This window comes from Heliangelus exortis, chromosome 2 (genome assembly GCF_036169615.1).
Source record: "Heliangelus exortis chromosome 2, bHelExo1.hap1, whole genome shotgun sequence".
In the NCBI taxonomy this organism is placed as follows: Eukaryota; Metazoa; Chordata; class Aves; order Apodiformes; family Trochilidae; genus Heliangelus; species Heliangelus exortis.
This window is the reverse complement of record NC_092423.1, coordinates 93,019,559-93,039,356: the sequence shown is the minus strand read 5'-3', so window position 1 is coordinate 93,039,356 and position 19,798 is coordinate 93,019,559. Positions and strand designations below refer to the sequence as shown.

The following is a 19,798-nucleotide window of genomic DNA, read 5'->3' as shown; positions in this document are numbered from 1 at the left end:
GTTACTTATGCCACATTCATATGCTTGGAGCCCCATGGTTTCTCTGACTTTATGAGTGGCCCCCCAGAGTTCTGCTGTTGTGGTCACAGCTCATCATCCACAGGTGACTGGATCTATGCCTGGCAGCCAAGGGGGGACACAGTTCACCAGAGCCTTGTGATCCTACCTCATCTCCCAATGTCCACATCATGTAGTTTTCTCCCGTGGCTGGTAGCTCTTAGACCTCCCATGACCAGCTGCTGTGCCCCACTCCTTCCCATTCATTTCCAGATGATGAGCTTCCAGTCACTGAATTTCATCCTGTTTTTATTTCTGCGATCTTCATGGATACCACATTGTCCCATTTTCCTTCTCTGTCCTGACTCCATTTCCTGGCCTCATGACCTCAGCAATCAGCCTCTTTCCTAATATTTTGTGTTAGTGAGAGCCACACTACCCAACAGGTCTGACTGAGCAGTGAACCTCCCTCAATAATTCAAGAAATGGATACTTTTAATACAGCCTGGGGACCTCCACCATTATTGCATCTCTTTTAAGAATGTCTATAAAACAGCATCAGTTACCAAAGTACTATATCTATACACTGTTCTGGATCCCCCAACACAACAAGGGCATGGAGCAGTGGGATTGAGTCCAGAGGAGGTCCATGAAGATGATCATAGGAATGGAACACCTCTCCTATGAAGACAGGCTGAGAGAGTTGGGTTGTTCAGCTTGAAGAAGAGGAGCCTGTAGGGAGACCTTCCTGGACCTAAGGTGCCTACAGGAAATATGGGAAGGGACTTTTTACAAGGGCAAGTAGTGATAGGATGAGGGGTGCCTGTTTTAAGCTGAAAGAGTGCAGATTTAGGTTAGACTTTAGAAAGAAATTCTTTACTGTGAGAGTGTTGAAACACATGAATAGGTTGCGTAGAAAAAAGAGTGAATGCCCCCTCCCTGGCAGTGTTCAAGGCCAGGCTGGATGGGGTCTTGGGCAACTTGGTACAGTGGAAGGTGTCTCTGCCCATCAAGGGAGTTTTGATCTAGATGATCTTTAAAGTCCTTTCCAACCCAAACCATTCTACCTTTCTGTTACACTTTCCTCACCTCAGCTATCTAAACCACCTCTAAATCTCTCTAATCAATTCAAACCACAATTCCCTTCTTGGGTTGCAACAGTTCAGTTGTCCAGACAGCCTCTGGCCAAGATCTCCCCAATGTCCCCTGTATTATCTCTCATATTTCCCACTAACTTATTGATGCCTTTGCTTATCACATTTCCCTGGGCAGCAGGGCCCTCACCAGCACCTCCCAGCCCGCGGTGCCACCCTCACCCTCACCCATCCCCTTCCCCTCCCCCTTCCCCTTCCCCTTCCCCATCCCCATCCCCATCCCCATCCCCATTCCCAGTCCCCTTCCCCATTCCCATCTTCATCCCCTTCCCCTTCCCCATCCCCATCCCCATTCCCAGTCCCCTTCCCCATTCCCGTCTTCATCCTCTTCCCCTTCCCCTTCCCCTTCCCCATCCCCATCCCCATCCCTTTCCCTTTCCCATCCCCATCCCCATCCCCGTTCCCGTTCCCGTTCCCGTTCCCGTCCCCATCCCCGTTCCCGTCCCCATCCCCATCCCCGTCCCCATCCCCATCCCCATCCCCATCCCCGCCGGGTCCGGGCGGTGCCCCCCGCCCCGCAGGAGCCCCCAGGCCACGCCCCCTCCTCCAGAAGTCCCCGCCCCTGCTCTCTGATTGGTCCGCGAAGCACGTGGGGCGGGGCCAAGGCCGGGGTAGTTAACGCGGGGGGGGGGCGGCAGCCGCTGCTGCCCGTGGAAGGGAACCGGGACGGCGCTGTCTGGGTGAGTGGCGGCAGCGGTCCGGAGGGAGGGGTTCGGTCCGAATCCGGTCCTCTTGGTGCTGTGGCAGCCTGAAGCTCAGGGACGTGCCGTAGTTTTCCGCGTCCTGGCAGCGGCTGCTTCGGTGCCGCGGCCTTTCGTGGAGACGCCGGCGAGTGCTGGGTACGCCGGGCCGGGCCTTGCCCTGTGTTCCGTGGTTGGGAGCCCCGGCCTAGTTCGCTTTCCCCCAGCGCTCCGGCTGCTCCTGAGGGGGGAAGCTGCCACCGACTCATTCCCCACGTTCGTCCCCTCTCCCTGCCCAGCCTCCCGCCTGCCTTCCTCCCTCCCTCCCCCCTGAGGAGGGACCCTCTCCGCGGTCACAGGGCTGGGGACTGCGGTGAGTTCTGCCTTTTGAGGAAAAAAAACCTTGTGAAAACCTACATTTGGCTTTTTAAGTCAACCTCAGCCCAAAGAACGGGGCGTGTGATGCGAGGTGTGTGTTGCTGCTTTTACTATCACAGCATCTGGGGGGCTGGAAGGGGCCTCCGGAGATCACTTAGCCCAACCTCCCTGCCAAAGCGGGATCACCTGGGGCAGGGCACGCAGCAATGCATCCAGGTGGGTTTTGAAAGTTTCCAGAGAAAGAAACTCTGTAACTCCTCTGGGCAGCCTGTTCCAGTGCCCTGTTATCCTCACAGTAAAGAAGTTTCTCCTCATGTTGAGGTGTGGGTCTTCCTATGTTTTAGTTTATACCCATTATTCCTTGTACTAGTAGGTTGTGGAGGACAATAGGAGCTCCCTGGCCAAATGCTCTTGTCTGGGATCCTTATCTTGCTGGTGGATAAGGAGGGCATGGCTGTCAGTGTACACTGGTAGTCCCTTGTGTTATCTGGTTTTATAATGCAACCATGATAGTACTGTGAAAAGGTAGAACTGTGGAGCTGCTTCTCTGCAGCTAGGAATGATTCGGTTCTCCACTCTGAAGGATCTTTAGGAAATTCTTGCTCTGATTTTTAGGAGGAGAGGGGAAGTAGCATCCATCCCTGTGCAGTACAGTAAGCTATATTTGTGTTTTCAGGTTAGAAGCTGTCCGAGACAGATTTTTTTGCAGCTCTACAGTGAGACCTGGGTGATGCAATATCCCTCTAATTTTTAAAATATTAAACTGTTTAAGACAATAGTTAAAGCAGTTCCTGATTTAGCAAGTAGTCCAGATCTTGTTTGGGTTGCACAGAATATCAGCCTCCGTGTAATGTGTTATATTTTGTCTGTGAGGCTAAAGCTCTGCTGTTGCTGTAGGAGCTGGTTGAGTGAAAGGCAGTGTCAGATGCACAGGGCTGATTGTTGTGTTCTGGTTTCTCTGAAAAGTTCCAGATGAATTGTGCTTGAGCTCTAACTGCATGTGGGGATGATGGCTTTGTTAGGGAAACCAGGCTTCAGTGAGAAGCATTGTCTGTATAGGCCTTTTGAAGGCATTCAGTTTTTACCATTCATGATTATTGAAGAGAATGCTTGAACTGTCAGGTGGTTTGGGGTTGTTCTAATTGAACTTGTTATCCGAATCTAAACTTGTTGAATGCTGTAATTAAATGGAAGCCATCTTCAGTGAGTGAAAGGATTTCTGTATGTCTTAAATCAGTGATCTGTACAAGTACAGGGGAAGGAAATGTATTCCGAGTCTTATAGAGTTGGGGTGGTAGAATATGCTTATATGTGGGACAACCTGCAGCTTGAAAGTATTTGTTTTATCTTTGTAGAGCAGTCAGCTGTTCAAAGAAGACAAACAGTCAAATGTTTTAACAGCTATCATACTTGTCTTGTGACTTCCATGCAGAAGTGCAAGAAGGGCTGAAGGGATGTGGCATAAAGCTGACTGAACAAAATACAGACTCACAGCAGTTGGTGCTGCTGAACATGCTTTTTTAGCGTAGTAGATAGACACTGGAGTTATTCACATGTTCCAGGCACTTGGATTTCAGAGGCAGGCTTGTAAAGCTGGTTATTTTCCTGCTTTGGGGGAGGTGCAGTATCTGTAGTTCTGAGACCTAAGTTTAAGCTTGTTGGTTGAGTGCATGGTACATCTCTTAAATATGGATTTTGGGCTGGTTAGGAAGATAGGAAGCTGAGGAGGGGAGAGGTCTTGTGTCTTTTCATGTGAACTTTAGTTGAAACTAAAACAGAACAAGGAAGTGGTAGCATTGAACTGGTAGTCACCAGGCTCATGGCCTGCTGGGGCTGGTTTCTGTTCCTGTGGCTTCACTCTGTTTTTTGGGAAGGCAGAGTGGCAGGCTGGGGCTTTAAAGCTGAGAAAGCACAGTTCCTAAGCTGACTGCTTTTAACCTCCTTGGAGAGCACAATGTATAAGTGTGGTGTCTTGGACCTAGCTTCTAGCATTCAAGCCACTATTAGTTGAACTCTTACAATAAACTGCTACTTTTTTTAGTAGATTTCACTTAAGTAACCTTTTGTCTGTATTTCTGCAGTAAAGTGAAATGTATGACTTGAATGAAGTACCTCTATAGACCAGGTGGCTCAGTTTAACCACCAAAATTACCTTAGGAGAGGCAGAAACTGGCGTTGGGATTAAATGTGCTTTTGTTTAGTCATGCCACTGGTTTCATAAGAGGGAGTGACTTCAGGTTTTACATTCACACAGCTTGGTATATGGCATTAGCAATGGAAAGGTGAAAGTCTTTTGTGGCTGCTTGATTAGACTGCTTCTGAAACCTGTGAAAGCTAAATTATTTTTCTGTCACAGAGTCTTCAGGAGCACCATTCTGGTCAGAAAATGTCTGCCCTTGAAGCACTCTTTAAATACATCGATGAACACCAGGACCTCTATATTCAGGTAAGTTTTCTTTTGGAGGTTTGTCCTGCAATACAGGTGGCTGTGCAATATTAAAAGCTGATAGGTGGTCATCCACCAGCTTGTTAACACCTATATAATAAATCCAGTAATGAAGTAATGCCAAGAAAATTTTATTCCTTAAGTTTAGGCATAGCTCTGTTTTAAGACCTAAATCTCCATGGTAGATACACTAGGAAATGCTCAATTGCTCTATAGTGCAAGCAGTGATTAATTTAGAGATGGAAGAACTTTGACAAGAGTCCTTGGGTGCCAGACTAGGTTTATAATGTCTCCCTTTTTGAGGTGGGGGAGGAAAGATATAAAGAAGGCTGGAATAAAGCCTTCTCACATGAAGCTGTTCATGCTGGGAGACAGAGGGAGACGCTTTGGTAAAAAAATTGGTATTGGAGGCTAAATTGGCATAAGCTGAGTTACAAGGTGTTGTATTTGTGTAGTGCCTTCCCCAGGAGGTAAGTCACCTGTAGTGCAACCTTTCCTTTCCTGTGTCTGTAGCGTCTGGCTCAGTGGGTGGCAATCCAGAGTGTGTCAGCATGGCCAGAGAAGAGGCCTGAAATCCAGTGCATGATGGAGGTTGCTGCCAAGGATATTGAGCGACTGGGAGGCACAGCCCAACTTAAAGATATTGGAAAGCAAAAGGTATGTGAGCATATCCATGCCAGCTTAGTAGAAAAATGCTGTTTAGAAGGCAAGGTGTTTTGCACCAGGCTAGCTTCTTATCATCCCAGCAAGAAAGGTACATAGACTGCTTAAGTATCCTTTAAAAAGGTGTTTGTTGGAGCTACCACTATAAAGATGCAGTATAGATAATCTTAAGTCCCTTCAGCTGCTGGGACCCCCAAGCTGTGCAGCATCTAGTGGGTATCCAAGTAGTGTGCAGCATGCTGTGCAGGTCCCACTCATGGAAATGTTGGCTTTTGTTTATTCAAGCTGTTTGACTCCCCTGCCAAACAAGAGGGATAATCACATGAGAACTTCTTGCTGCACTTTTATAGACAAAGATATGCAGGTGCTCTAATCACCAGAACAAAGTGGGAGCTGCCTGCAAGTTCTAGTCAGCTGGCTCAGTTTATTCTGCAGCTCAAGGCTATGTACAGCACAGTACAGGCAGGAAGGTGAAGCTATGTGTGCAGTGCAGCACAGGCCTGGGTGCACTCAGCAGGCTAATACTGTGGATCACTGAGTTCTTGATGACTGGTGGTCTTTCTGTCAGGATCACCACACAAGGGTCTCCTGGACAGTCGCCTAGAAAGGCAGTAGCTTCTTAGGGTGTGAGATAATGTCTTGGCTGCCACACATTTAGTCAACTCTTGTAGCTGAAAGAAAGTTAACTTTAGTATTTACTTTGGTATTAAGTACAGACAAAACTAGTCATTGCATTAGGTACATTGTTGCTAAATGATAATGTAAAGCAACTGGTGAACTTTTCTGATCTAACTTAGTACAAACTGCTGTGCAGCAGTAAACTGTGTACTGATTACTTCAGGTGTAAATTCTTGCAATGGTTTTAATCATTCAAAGAAGCAGCTGGCCAAGGACCATGTACCCTGTTAAAACAATCAGAGCTTGGGAGCCTATATGAGCAAAAAAGTCTAAGCTGATCCTGATCTGCTGAACAGCATCTAGTAGTATCTGTTGGCTCACTGGAAGGGAGATACATGCAGGCTGAGTAGTGGGTGACAATTGCTTATTCCAAAGGACTAAGCCAGGTTCAACTCTTGGACTTGTGAAATAAATTCATCAGCACTACTGTGCCCTTTGCTTAACAGCATAAGCTGGTATAGAGAAATTCAGCTGTAATGCTGAGTGTAGGGATGTGTTATACTCAGATACCACTGACAAGAAATTTTTGTTGAGATCTTTACTGTGGACAAGATGAAAGTGCAGTGACAAGCTGTGCAGAATGCGATATTGAGTGGAGTTTATCACTAATGCTTAGGTCAGCATTAGGTATGGCAGTTTGCCATGCAGACAGCTTGCTGGGCTATAGTGGAATCTAAGATTGTTAGCCTAAAGCTAACAGTTCTGAGGGGCTTGGAAGATTTTTACTACTACTGGGACTTGTTAGGAAACTTTTTACTGGCAATGTGCCATCATGCCTTCATTGGTACACTGCTTCTGGCAACCAGTTTAAATAGCTTAGTTTTGTTTGTCTGTGCCTTTAATATCATAACCTCTAATGTTACAGTAACTCATCTGTTAAAAAAGTACTGCTCTGACATTTACAGGAAGTTTCTTGGCTTGTATTTCTAGCTGCCTGATGGATCAGAGATCCCTTTACCACCAATTGTTCTGGGAACACTTGGCTCAGATCCCCAGAAGAAGACAGTGTGTGTATATGGTCACCTGGATGTTCAGCCAGCAGCATTAGAGGATGGCTGGGACAGTGAGCCCTTCACACTGGTAGAAAGAGATGGTAAGAGTGGTAGACTTCAGGAACTGATGAGCATGTCTTTAACAAGTGTGGTATTTCTCAGCTGTTCTAAAGTTTTACCCTTGATTGAAAGGGGGGAAAAGAGTAGGAACAGGCATGAGTGTTCAGTTAATACTGCTGAGGTAAAAGTTGGAAGAGGAAAAATGGTAAACAAAGCTGCAAAATCTCATCTGTTCTCAGAACTCATTTTGTTTTCAAATAGTTTAGACTGTATTTGCATGTTATTTTCCTAGTAGATGCAGCAAAGTCAGCTGCTGCATTCCATGGTAATTTGTTACCAGAAAGCTTTCTGGAGCTAGTTTCTTGTGCTGATCACAACTTGCCACCTTTAAGGTCACATCAGTGTGCAGGAATTTTGAACCACTACAGGGGACAAACAGCACATCTTCTTTTTGCCTGCAGGCAGGAGTGGTAGAGCAGCCTCCCTGGGTTGCCTTGGGTTTGCATGCTGTGCTACAGGGAGTACCACAGAAGCTGTGTTTTACAGAGCTAGTGCCCAAATAAGTGTTCCTCTTCCATAAATAGGGCTGAAGAAATCCTGTATTTGAAACAATACAGTGCCAGGAGCCAAGAGGAGACTAAAACTTTGTTTTTTATTTAAAGCTGGTGCTACCAACAACCTCTCACTTGTTTCGTTTGCTCAGCATTGAGTGTTAAAGGTCATAGGAACAGAAGGACATTAACCATTCTTTACTGCATAAGTGTTAATCATTGCCAAGAAAAGAAGTATATGTGGTAACCAGTACTTCTACCTGGGTGCTTGGTCATAGGCAGCAGAGTCCAAGTTGCTAAGTTTCATCATCATCTAATTTGATAGCAAGAGCTACACTTGCCTTGGGCTGTGGCTTGTCTCTGTGCAGCCTGGCAGGGTAGGAGGCATATTTACCTATGGCTTTTTACCTTGCAAGCTGTCTGGCCTGTTCTGTCACTGTGGTTACACTTAGTGCTTAGGGGCTGTAGCCACAGCTCTGCAGTTGCAGCAATATCTACCTCTGCTGTGTTCCCGTCGTGTGCTACTTTCCTGGGACCTCCCCATAACCTGTAAAACTTTTCTTTGACTAAAGCCCTTTTTGAGGACATTGACATTTTATCTGGAGAATCCAGAGAAGTGATTGGTCACTAGCTACTCAGATACTCTTTACTCTTCAATAATTCCTTGTTTGAATTGAAGCTAATACTGGATAGGTCTCTGTTTAAAAGGAGGGAGGTAGTTTCTACAGCTTTACTGTTTGTTGAAAATGGCATTTTTGTGAAGGATATGGGAACAGCTTAGCCCAAGGCAGAGTTCCTTTTTTCCCAGGCTTATGTTCAACTTCTGTCTAGGGAGGAGCTGGGGAGAGAGGTGGGGTAGCTGTACAAATGGGAGAACTGTTGCAGTCCTGTACCCATCCCATCTGTGGGATGTAAAACTGCCACTTCAGAAAAATCAGAAATTAAAATTAAGCAGGGCTTAAAAGCTCATCTAGAAAGCTATTTTTTCCTGCAGGCAAGAGCTGACTGAAGCTTTCTCAACTTTTCTCCATAGCAGCTAATTTGTATTGACTTTCAACAGGAAAGCTATATGGGCGAGGATCAACAGATGACAAAGGTCCAGTGCTTGCCTGGCTGAATGCCTTAGAGGCATATAAAAAAACTAACCAGGTAAGCACCCAAAATGTATCCTTTCTTACATACAGCTGAGTCTAGCAATAAATCTTATCCAAGCCACAAGCCCTTGTGAAGCAAGTCTGCTTATTCAGCTGATTCCAGGAATGACACAATGGTCCTGTAAATTTCCTGATGCCCTGTAGGGTTGAGTTTCCTTGGTGGCAAATTAAGTCTTCTAGATGCTTGGATTATACTTCAAACATTTTTACTTTAACAATGTATTGGAAGGAAAATGCATATGAGATAATCTGGAGCAGGAAGAATCATCAAATATGATCACTTTCTTTTGAGGATGTTAAATTAGGTTGGCCTTTAGCAAAGCATAATGTCTCACGGCCACTGAGCTCTAAGAAGGGATTAACTCTGTAGCACTAAACTGGGAGCTTTGTTTCTGTTCAAGAAAGTGCAGTCAGCAATAGTTCAGGATGTCTGCTTTATCTTGCAAGACAAGTTATTATTTATAAGAAGAATCAGCAGTTCTCAAGTGCTATCTAGGCACAGAGTATGGTAGACTGAATAGATAGGGTAGCTCTGACTCCTACTGTGGTGTGCAATTTCTGTGGTTAATGTTAGGTTTCTTAGCTCTATGACTTAACCTTTGGCAACAGATTTCTGCTGCATTCCCACATTTAAGAGGATTGAGAACAAGTTGTTCTAGTTACTTCTTGAGGAGTTTGAATTTCATTAAATGAAGGGTAGTGTAAGGGCTCTCAAGGTAGGTGCAGTCCAAACTTTAATACTTTATGTATAATTAACAAATTCCACTGTCGTGGAACTAACTTACTCATGTCCATTTTTCCTTTCACATGGGGTGAAAACTACTGGTTGCTGAAGGAATCCATGCTTCCACATGATCTGTTCCTGTTTTTAATTTTCAAAGGAGTTTCCAGTAAATGTTAAGTTCTGCCTAGAGGGTATGGAAGAATCAGGATCTGAAGGCCTTGATGAACTGATTTTTGCTCAGCGAGACAATTTCTTCAAAGATGTGGATTATGTGTGCATTTCTGACAACTACTGGTTAGGCAAGAAGAAACCTTGTATCACCTATGGCTTGAGAGGTATCTGCTACTACTTCATAGAGGTAAGTGCTGTAATATACTGCAAAATCAGTTTTAAGCTGAATTTTCTACATCAGAAGAGCAGTAGCTCAAACTCTTTTGTACCAATATCCGTTCAGTAAGGGTGAAACTGAGTAGCAACTTAAGTAGGGCAGCTTACTAATTGTCTAAACACCTTCCTTTTACTATCTGATATGATACTGGGGTGGGAGGGATAGCTTTCCAATGAAAGGATGCAAGGTGAGGAAACACTGTCACTGGAGGATTATCTTGTGGCATCCATGTGTCTTCATCCATATATTTCCTTGAGTGCAGGAAGAGATGTCACCACGCAGGTCCCCAGAGCTGAGATAGTACTAAAGGCTTATATAACTCCACAAAGCAGTAAAAAGCAGATCTGCTTTAATGTGCTACACCTGAATGGTCTGGTTTCAAACACAGATGCATTCTCAAAATGTGCAGCAAAAAGCTAAAGTAAAAGTCTGCTCTGTGCATTTACTAAATGCACGTACTAAAAATGCTAAAATTATAGCATAGTAAAATTCATACTGAAATACTAAAATTAGTATTTTCATACTAAAATTAACCTGAATCTTAATTCCCTTCAAACCAGGTGGAATGTAGTGACAAAGACCTTCACTCTGGAGTTTATGGTGGTTCAGTACATGAGGCCATGACAGATCTCATTGCTCTAATGGGTAAGAAAAAGCATGTTTCACTTAATGCATCTAAATGGGAATAAAAGCCATTAAAGCATGAGTGAGTTTGCTGTGAGGAAGAATTCCTAAGAGCTGTTTATACTAGCAAAGCTGTGACCAGTGAAATGGGGCTTGCCAGGTATGCATAACACAGGTAATGCCTTGTACAGAAATACAATGATCTTGCCAAGAAGTTTTCCATCTACTTTAGCTTCCTTTAAAATCCTGCTGCAAACTTTTCTATTAATTAAATCCCCCCCTTTTCTGCAAACTCTAGTTCTACAGGTGGGATATTGAACTCCTTGGGAATCTTGCCTTCAAACAGCCATCCAAACATGTAGCAGTAGGATTAAATACAGTTGCAAGGACAGTGCACACTTTGGATAGCTGCCAATTCCCCAAGTGCCTTCTATGATTAGAAGGAACAGGCTCTGTTAGGTAAAAGTCCATTTCATTATGTTTAGAGTTTTCAGAAGGCAAAGACTTCCATTTTCCAATGGGAAGTGTTCCCAACAATGACATCTTGTTTTTTTCTGGTTGAACCCTGATATTAGGTGCTTGTTTACAGGTTCTCTTATAGACAATAAAGGGAAGATCCTCATCCCTGGCATTAATGAAGCAGTGGCACCTGTTACTGATGAGGAGCTGGCACTATATGACAAGATTGATTTTGACCTGAAAGAATATGCAAAAGATGTAGGAGCAACAAAACTATTGCATGATGCAAAGGTATAAATACTTGTGTAATTATCAAGTAATTTAGTAGGCAGAGAATAAATCTGTCTTTAAAATGGTGACACTGCCTTGAATTCCTAAGTGTATGTGTAAGTAGGGTTTCAGACTTGTACAGAACTTTATCTAGTGATGTTCCCAGTGCTAGAGAAGAACTGGCAGCACTTTTCCAGTTGTCAGATACCAGATCTACACAAAGCATTTGATTTCCTACATCTCTAACTTCAGTGGGTTATCAGAAATGAAGTAGTTTCTCAGTGAGAACTTCTCATATGGTGAAGAAACAGCTTGAGATCTTGCTGTGATGAGTTTAAGGTTGACATACTGAACATTCTTCTAGACCTGACAAGCAAAGACTGTTTAGTATCTGTGAACTGGGCATCTGTCCAAATATTTGACCAGGCTCATTCAATAAACTCATGTCTGAATTTCTCAGATCTTCATCCTGGGAGCTCTCCAAATGAATGCTTTTAACAGCATTGAATCTTGCAAGGTGTAGGTATTGCTAATTTTACAGCATTACAGCCTGGATGTATACATCTAGCATAAAAAGAAGAAACAAGTGTTATAAAAGGCAAGTTTACATGTGCAGATCTGTCTTCTGTCCTTCTTCAGTAGAAGACTTGGGCTCCAGCCAGACAGGTATAAGTGATAATTTTATACCCTCAACTTTGTCTTTACATGCTCAGGTTTATATCAACTGAAAGCACACAGGCTTCCTTGTTTAGCCTTGTCCTATAAAGTAACAGATAAAATACAGCTTGTATATAAGAAGGAGCTGTCAGGGCTTCACTTCATATGGTACTGAAGCCAAGCTCTTCAGTCTTACCTAGACTGAAATCCCAGCTTAACTTACCAAGGGAGTTCTGAGCTGCATGCAAGGAAGGTCATAGGTTTAAGGGGAGACAGGGGAGAGAGGTCTGAAGAGTGACACTTTAATTCTCAGAGAAGGTAGGAGCCAGGCTGTACCTGGAACAAACACTTGATGTTAAAGCACACAATTTCCAGGTCTCCTGAATCTCTGCAGTGAAGTTCAGGTTTGAGACACTACAGCTCTCTTTACAAGGCACGAATGTTGAATACACAGTACCCAGGGTACTGAACAGCTGTGTCCAACACAAGAAGGAAGAAATATAGAAGTGCATCTGAAAAAGGGCATAGTGCAACTTTAAAAAACTCAGAGTTCAGAGAGTTGAATACAACCATTTGTATGAATGGGAGCACACTGTATGCCTCAGTCTGCTCAGGGGTGTTATCTTCATGAGCATGTGACTCGGTGATGAAGGCACCTGCCTGAGGCAGGGGGGACTAAAGCTTGCAATATATTCCCTACACACTGGGCTTGAGCATCTTTTAAATAATATTTGTGTCCTTATCAGAAGCAGTCTGGTCATGTCCTGTAGGCTCCATACAACTAGGAGAAAGCCAAACTATGGCTAGTGAATCTCTTAAGGGGCTGAAAACTGCTGCATCAAAATGTGTGCTTAATAGGTGTAATGAATGAACAGCCTTTGTCCATGGGAGAAAGCTCTATTTCTTGCAAAGTCTTTCTAAGGTTGAAGAAATTATTACTTTGGGGTACTCTGTCAAACTACATGTAACCTTATGTCTTTCACTTTGCCTCTGTAGAGAGATATCCTTATGCATAGGTGGAGATATCCTTCCTTGTCTCTCCATGGAATTGAAGGAGCATTCTCAGCCTCTGGAGCCAAGACTGTGATTCCTAGGAAAGTGATTGGCAAGTTCTCAATCAGACTTGTGCCAAACATGACTCCTGAAGAAGTCACAAAGAATGTATGTTGAGGTGGATCAATGGTCTCAAAACAACAAGTGCCTCTAAACTTGTTCTCTGTACCTGGGGGAAGAGTATTTCTGGTTTCTAAAGCAGTTCTGTTTATTTACTTTGCTAACATCTTCCCTGTTGTACACCTCAACACAGATAACAGAATTGTTTTGTGGTCCTACACAGGACTGTTGTGGCCTGGCCATTCAGTTTCTCTCAACTAACTTGAAGAAAGGGCTCAGGAATAAATGCTAATTGTGTAACAGTTGTATTGTCAGAAGTGAATACTCCAGAGCATAAGAGTATGACATAATGGCTAACTGTTCTACACTATACTGTTTACTTACCTAAATAAGAATATGGCAATAATACGAGATATTAACAACAGGAAAAATATTGCTGCATGGTAGTGATAAAGTTGTCACTGTAAGTCCCTAAGATGCTTTTAGTAATGCAGTTTTTATCAGTCTCCATACAAATGCTAGCAGTAGGTAAAACTGTCCGATCTTTCTTACAGGTTGAAGACTACCTGAGGAAAAAGTTTGCAGAGCTGCAGAGCCCCAACAAATTCAGAGTATACTTGGGCCATGGTGGGAAACCCTGGGTGTCAGACTTCAACCATCCCCACTACATGGCTGGTAGGAAGGCCATGAAGACAGGTCAGTGTGTTTTCCACTTGGCTTTGGGAGGACTAAAGAACTCTTGTTCCAGCACCTCAAGAAGTACTGAGTTGCTTGCTCTCCAAGTATACATACTTGGAGTACATATACTCCAAGTATATATATTTGCTCTCCAAGTACACACACATCAGTGCAGAATATTTACTGCTCTGCACTTACACTTTGTTACTTAGTGAGCCAAACTTATTACCTGTCATGTGCAATCCTTAAACTCAAGTCTGATGTCAAGCTCATTCCTACTATATTGGAACAAGTCCATTGGTATGGTGCTGCTGTTGCATAAGTAAGAGACTCTCAGTAGCTCAGAATACTTGCTCAGCCAAAGTCCTCAGAACTTACTCATCTTAGCAGCCTTCTTCATCAGTTATGCTAGGGCAATTAGATTGCAACTAGAGCAAATCTGTCTTCTGTGTTGGAGCACAGCCAGACTTTCAGGTGAAGTGTAATTTGTTTTACTGAACATGACAGTACTCCAGTACTATATATTGGGGGTGCAGATAACAAATCCTGCAACCTCTGTGGTCTGGTTGATTAAAACAGAGCAACATTTGGTGAGCACATAATACAGAAATGGTTGGTACTTGATTCTTTACGCAGCAGGAAGGATCTGTGGTGGAAAAGCTAATACTGTTCCAAACTGACTAGAGTATCACTTTGTTCTAGTTTTTGGAGTTGAACCAGACCTGACAAGGGAGGGAGGAAGCATTCCTGTTACCCTTACTTTTCAAGAAGCAACAGGCAAGAATGTCATGCTGCTTCCTGTTGGAGCTGCAGATGATGGTGCCCACTCTCAAAATGAGAAGCTAAATAGGTGAGAATATTTATCCCTGTGCCAGGCTGTTGTACGGTGGCTCTTGGCATCTATTCTGAAAAGAACCAGAAAGAATTGATCTCTTCCTTTTTCTTTGATTCTCTGGAAGGCAAGGTGCCATTTCTCTCTGTCAGAGAGTGACTGGTTGGGTAACTAGTCTGTAGCTGAATCTTGATCTCATTACTGCTCCTGATTTTATACACATGAAACTAGAAGCAGTTTTTTTACTTGGTTCTCCAAGCTTGGCTACCCCCAATCCCAAGGATGGCAATTCTCTCTTGTCAGAAGGGATGCAGGGAGGCTGGGAGTGGTGCCTGCTGCCTGCAGCACTATTGTCTGTAGTGTCTGTGTGCATTGGACTGATCCTGGAAAAAGAACAACTGCTAGAAATGCAGCTCAGACGAAGACAATGCTAATGGAAGCCATCTTCCTTCCAGGTACAACTACATCCAGGGGGTGAAGATGCTTGGTGCATACCTCTATGAAGTCTCCCAGCTGAAGGACTAAGACATCTCACCTTCTGGCTTATAATCAGAAGTCTGAATTTTCATAAATACCATCAATTACCAAGTCTTATACGGTTTCCCTCTTCCACCAACACCTTACTGTTTTGGAGAGGGAAGCCTGCAGTCCCACTTGACAAAAACACTGTATACCAAAAAAATGTCTTAAAATGACAGACTATTCCTTATCCGGCCATCAGTCCTGAACTGTATCTTTGCCCTTTCTTTATCACTTCCAAGTTGTGGTTTGCTATATGCATTTACTTTTCCTATAAAGCAGGAAGAACAGTTTGATCTCAGCTGTTTAAGCAGCCAGATCAGCTGTAGAACTGTCAGCCAATGTTAAGGTTCTTATTCCAGGATATGTTCTGGAAGTAGTCAGGGATATATTACAGGGCTATACTGGAATGTGTTTGAGCTGTAGTGAGGCATCTATCTCAGAGTGACCTGGAAGAGCAGTTTGTCTCTTACAGTTCATACCTGCCTGCAGGTTTCAATTTACAGTGAATTAGGTTATAACAAATTTCACTCAAGTAATGACTACTGGCCATCTTTTTGTAAAGCTGCCTTTGTATTCCCTAAAAAGGACAATAAATAATCATGCTCTAGAGTCTGGCTCTTGGTCTCCAAGTATTAAATAATGACTTGGGAGGGAAAGCAAATTCTGGTAACTTTGGGAGAAACTCCCAAAACTCCTTTGGGAGAAACTCCTCTGTCTATAGAAACAGGTGAGCAACATGACAGCACAGTACTTCTGGGAATCCAAATTTTTATTCCTTAGGCTCAGGCTTCATAACAGCTTGTTGACTTGAAGCAGATGTTGCTAAATGCTTTTCTCCTGAGATAAAGCAAGCTTAGAAAATGTTCCTTTTTGGCTCTGTAAGCCAGGTTATCACACTGTAGCACAACTGATGATTCTGCAAGGGATTGGGTGGAATTCATAGCTGTAAGTGGAGAGAGAAGAGTATCGCTCACTGGAACTACTGACATCCATCTTCAAGCTGTCTTTTGGAAACATTCAGCTTCAGCACTTCTGGTATGTTAAGAAAAACACTTCCAAGAATGTGCTAATCTAAACTGGGTTTGGCTGACTGTTTCTGAATTCCCTGACCAGCACTGGCATGCTAAATTAGTTCAGTATTTTAAGTGATGGTGCTTTGCTCTGAGAACTGAGAGCGTGATGCAGCCCTGTAGCCTGACAAACAGGTGAGCAGCATGTGGTGCTTCAGCCCTTGGGGGCAGAGGGCAGGAATTCCCTGTCTATCTGGTTTTCACTATTGCTTGATGTGGACTTTTAATAGTGATTGACTGTTGAGACAGGGAGAAGTCTTCAGTTCTCACTGGGAAGCTTCTGAAGCTTCTCTACCATGTTTGTTTTGTCATGGAAGTTGATGGCTGGAGACAGAATCTGGTACCATTAAACTTTGCTCTTGCAGCTGGGGTACAGGCTGAGCCCTGTGTCCAGGCCTGTGTCAGCACCTTCAGCTCTGCAGGGTTTGGGCTCTTGGGTTCTTGCCTTTCAGTGACACTGGAGCTACCCTGATAGAGCATGCAGCCTGTACATGGGATAAGACTGGTGTGCCTGAATATTTCAAAGTCATCTGTGTGCAGAGATCAATCAGTTCTACAAGGTGGCTACTCCTAGTAGTCAATGCATTTTAAGTAGCTTTCTCAGTTACTGTATCGACACCCCAGACTTCTCTAATTGGGCTAACTTACACAAAAAGAGAATTCCCTGGCTGTTGCTGAGTTTATATTGCTTGTTTTCTACCTATTGATTTGAAAAGCATTAAAACCTCAAAAAACTCTAGTTCCTGGACTGAAGCAATACTACTTTCTCACAAGGTAAGGAAAAAAGCTTATTTGGGCAAGGGGAAAGCTGATACCATCCTGAGCTTTGTTCAGCAAGTAAGCATGTCTGTGGTTGTCCTATTTGATTTTTAACTATTTTCCTAATCACTTAATTGTCTCAATCACTTAATTGAGTTTGCATCGGATCCCACACTTCCTGAATAAGTAGAGCCTGGCAGAGTTGTGAAGGATGCCCAAAAGAGAATGAAGTGTGTAAAGGGGTTGCAGAAGTAGCTGGGAAAGCAGCTCCTTTTGGACACATAGCAGAAATACTTTGGCACGGAGTGTCAGAAGCCTGTGAAAATGACATTAAAATGGGACTTTGGCCTAAGCAAAATGTAGGGGCCTATTGAAGCATGCAGGAGTAAATTGCTAAAGCAGTGGGTGTTTTGGGACTTATTGGGATTCCAGATGTGTTGAGATGCATAATTTTAAAGTTGGAAATCATCAGTGTTTGTTATCCTGCTACAGCAGAGCTTGCTTTAGCTGTAACCTCTCTTGTCCCTGCCTATGGTGACCACTAAAGCAGTAGTACTGAATTAACAACACAGGCAGAAAGGATTACTGGTACCAGCTTACTTCTGTCATTTCTTATTTCTGTAGCCTGCCTGCTTCAGATGCAGCTCCTTGAATACTTTTAGAAAACTTGTATCAGTTGCAGAGATTTGGGTAGTTACATCTTGGAATTTTTGCACATGAAGAATTCTTGCTGAATATGAAGAATTTGCTGACTCCAAGATGTTTGAGTAACAGTGCTGTCACACAACACAGCAGTGTCAGGTGGGACACGAAGTATGAGCTAAACATGAGTATCAAAACGCATTAGTGAAGCACGGAACCTCACAGCACCATCTGCTGGGGGTACAAAGGCTGCAAAAGTGCTTCCACACAAATTTAGTGACTTGCTTCTTACCTGTTATGGTTTACTGAAAGGTTTAGCCAGCTCCTTTTAATGTATAACATGAAAGCTTGTATAATTAATATCCCTTAATTGATGCTCATTAAAAGACTAAGTGAACTGACTTAACTGCTAGACGAGTCTCTGGTTAGGTGGAAAAATGTCCAGCCATGATGAGGGTGGATATTTTGGATAGCTTTGGGTCACCTGAGTAAGTCCTACATATTTTTACTGTGCTAAGTAACCTCTCTGTGGTGGAAAGCACTGGAAAAATGTTCTGGCTGGTTTTGCAATTTCTTCCTCATGGTCTGCCTGCAATCATATTTGTTTGGGGTGGAGTTACATGTGGGACAGCTTTACAAACGTCAACAACTATGAAGGCCAGTTTTTCTGAGCAGGGATATGCCACCTGTATTTACAAGCAAGTGTCAAAAGGCATGTGGTTACAAACATCTCTAATCTGGTGCCTGGACCTTGGCTTGTCCTGTCAGAGGCACCAGCATGTGCCTTCTTAGTTTAGGTTCATTTACTACTTAGACTATTGCTTCAAGATGTTTTCTTTCACTTATCTACTTGTCTCTTGGGGGTAAACCAGGTAGGAGCCCTGCTTACTGCCAGTTGACTCAAATGATATATGGCAGGAAATTGAAAGTATTTGCAGGTTTCTGTTTAGTTCAGTTATAACAAAGTCTGCTAAAGTCCTCAATACTCAACTAAAAGTAGCTGGATCTCCTTAGTACCTTCTCTGTGCCCCCAGCACCAAGATAATTCTGCTTTTCTTTGTCCAGATTCCCTTCAAGTCAAACTTGATGAAACTGACCAACTCAGCTTTACTTGAAAGCTGGAGTTTTATTGAAGATGGTGAGAAGGTTTGAACTTCCTCACTTGGCTATTTTTTCCCTTGTTTAAGTAACTTCAGTCAGCAGCATCAGTTTGCTGGAAACTGATACTGGGGACCTGTGATGTTTACTTGCAGAAAGAAAGGAGACTTAATAAATAGGGTGCTAGAGGAGAAAAAAAAGAAAAATATTTTGCTTTTGTAGCATGTAGACATCCTATTTGATTTCCTAATATGGAATTGTGCTGGGTTTGGCTGAAATACTTTTTTTTTTCATAATAGCTGGTATGGGGCTGTGTTTTGGTTTTGTGCTGTAAACAGTGTTGATAGCAGATCGTGTTAAATGTTTTACTTATTCCTAAGCAGTGCTCACACAGAGTCAAGGCCTTTTCTGCTTCTCACCCCACCAATGAGTAGGCTGGGAATGCACAAGAAGCTGGGAGGGGACACAACTGGGACACCTGACCCCAGCTGACCAGAGAGATAGATATCCAAGACTGTGTGATATGCTCAGCATATAAATCCAGGGGACAGAAGAGGAGCATGTTCACAGTGATGGTATTTATCTTCCTAAGTAACCATTACAGGTGATGGAGCTGAGCTCTCCTGGCAATGGCTGAACACCTGCCTGGGGCTGGAAGCAGTGAATGAATTCCTTGTTTTGCTTTGCTTATGTGCCTAGCTTTTGCTTTACCTACTAATTTTATTCATCTCCACCCATGAGTTTTCTCACTTTTCTGATTCTCTCTTCCATCCCAGTGATGGGGGAATGAGTGAAGGGGCTGTGCTGGGCCTTGCTTGCTATCTGGCTTTACCCCATGACAAGAATAATAGCTCAACTTCTCGTAGGAAACTGGTAGATCTCTGAGTCTGTGACCCCACAGCTGCTGTTCACAGGTCTAGATGGCTTGTACTGCAAGTTTTTCTGCTGCAAGAACGGAGGGAAATCTAAAATGTGCATTTTGTGCTTCTCCATAGGGTGAAAGTGCTGCATAATTGAGGGTGAAGACTTCTGGCTTGTAATACTTGGCTGCTCACTAGATTTCTTCTGTTTTAGCAAAATCCATGACAGTGCATCTTGGTATGGAATATGCACTTAAAAGAGCAGATGGAGTTGTTACTCCAAGCTATTTATCCCTAAATGAAGTCTTCGTTGCCTTTTAGAATGTAACTTTTAAAATTTTACTGTACT

At 43.4% G+C, this 19,798-nt stretch overlaps 1 protein-coding gene across 1 annotated transcript; it reads left to right on the top strand.

Annotated features, from left to right (window-relative positions):
* The first annotated feature begins 1,748 nt into the window (after positions 1-1,748).
* CNDP2 (carnosine dipeptidase 2) lies at positions 1,749-15,629 on the top strand. The gene is made up of 12 exons (XM_071737039.1): positions 1,749-1,831; positions 4,566-4,655; positions 5,169-5,312; positions 6,927-7,089; positions 8,660-8,748; positions 9,635-9,835; positions 10,426-10,510; positions 11,079-11,239; positions 12,872-13,036; positions 13,543-13,684; positions 14,369-14,516; positions 14,954-15,629. Exons 2-12 carry the CDS (start codon positions 4,596-4,598, stop codon positions 15,021-15,023), a joined length of 1,428 nt encoding a protein of 475 aa, XP_071593140.1. The 5' UTR covers positions 1,749-1,831; positions 4,566-4,595; the 3' UTR covers positions 15,024-15,629.
* Positions 15,630-19,798: the final 4,169 nt, after the last annotated feature.

Coding starts and splice junctions, on each gene's coding strand:
- CNDP2 (XM_071737039.1), top strand. CDS start 4,596: ATGTCTGCCCTTGAAGCACTCTTTAAATACATCGATGAACACCAGGAC. Junction 5,313..6,926: donor AAGATATTGGAAAGCAAAAG/GTATGTGAGCAT, acceptor TTGTATTTCTAG/CTGCCTGATGGATCAGAGAT. Junction 9,836..10,425: donor TCTGCTACTACTTCATAGAG/GTAAGTGCTGTA, acceptor CCTTCAAACCAG/GTGGAATGTAGTGACAAAGA.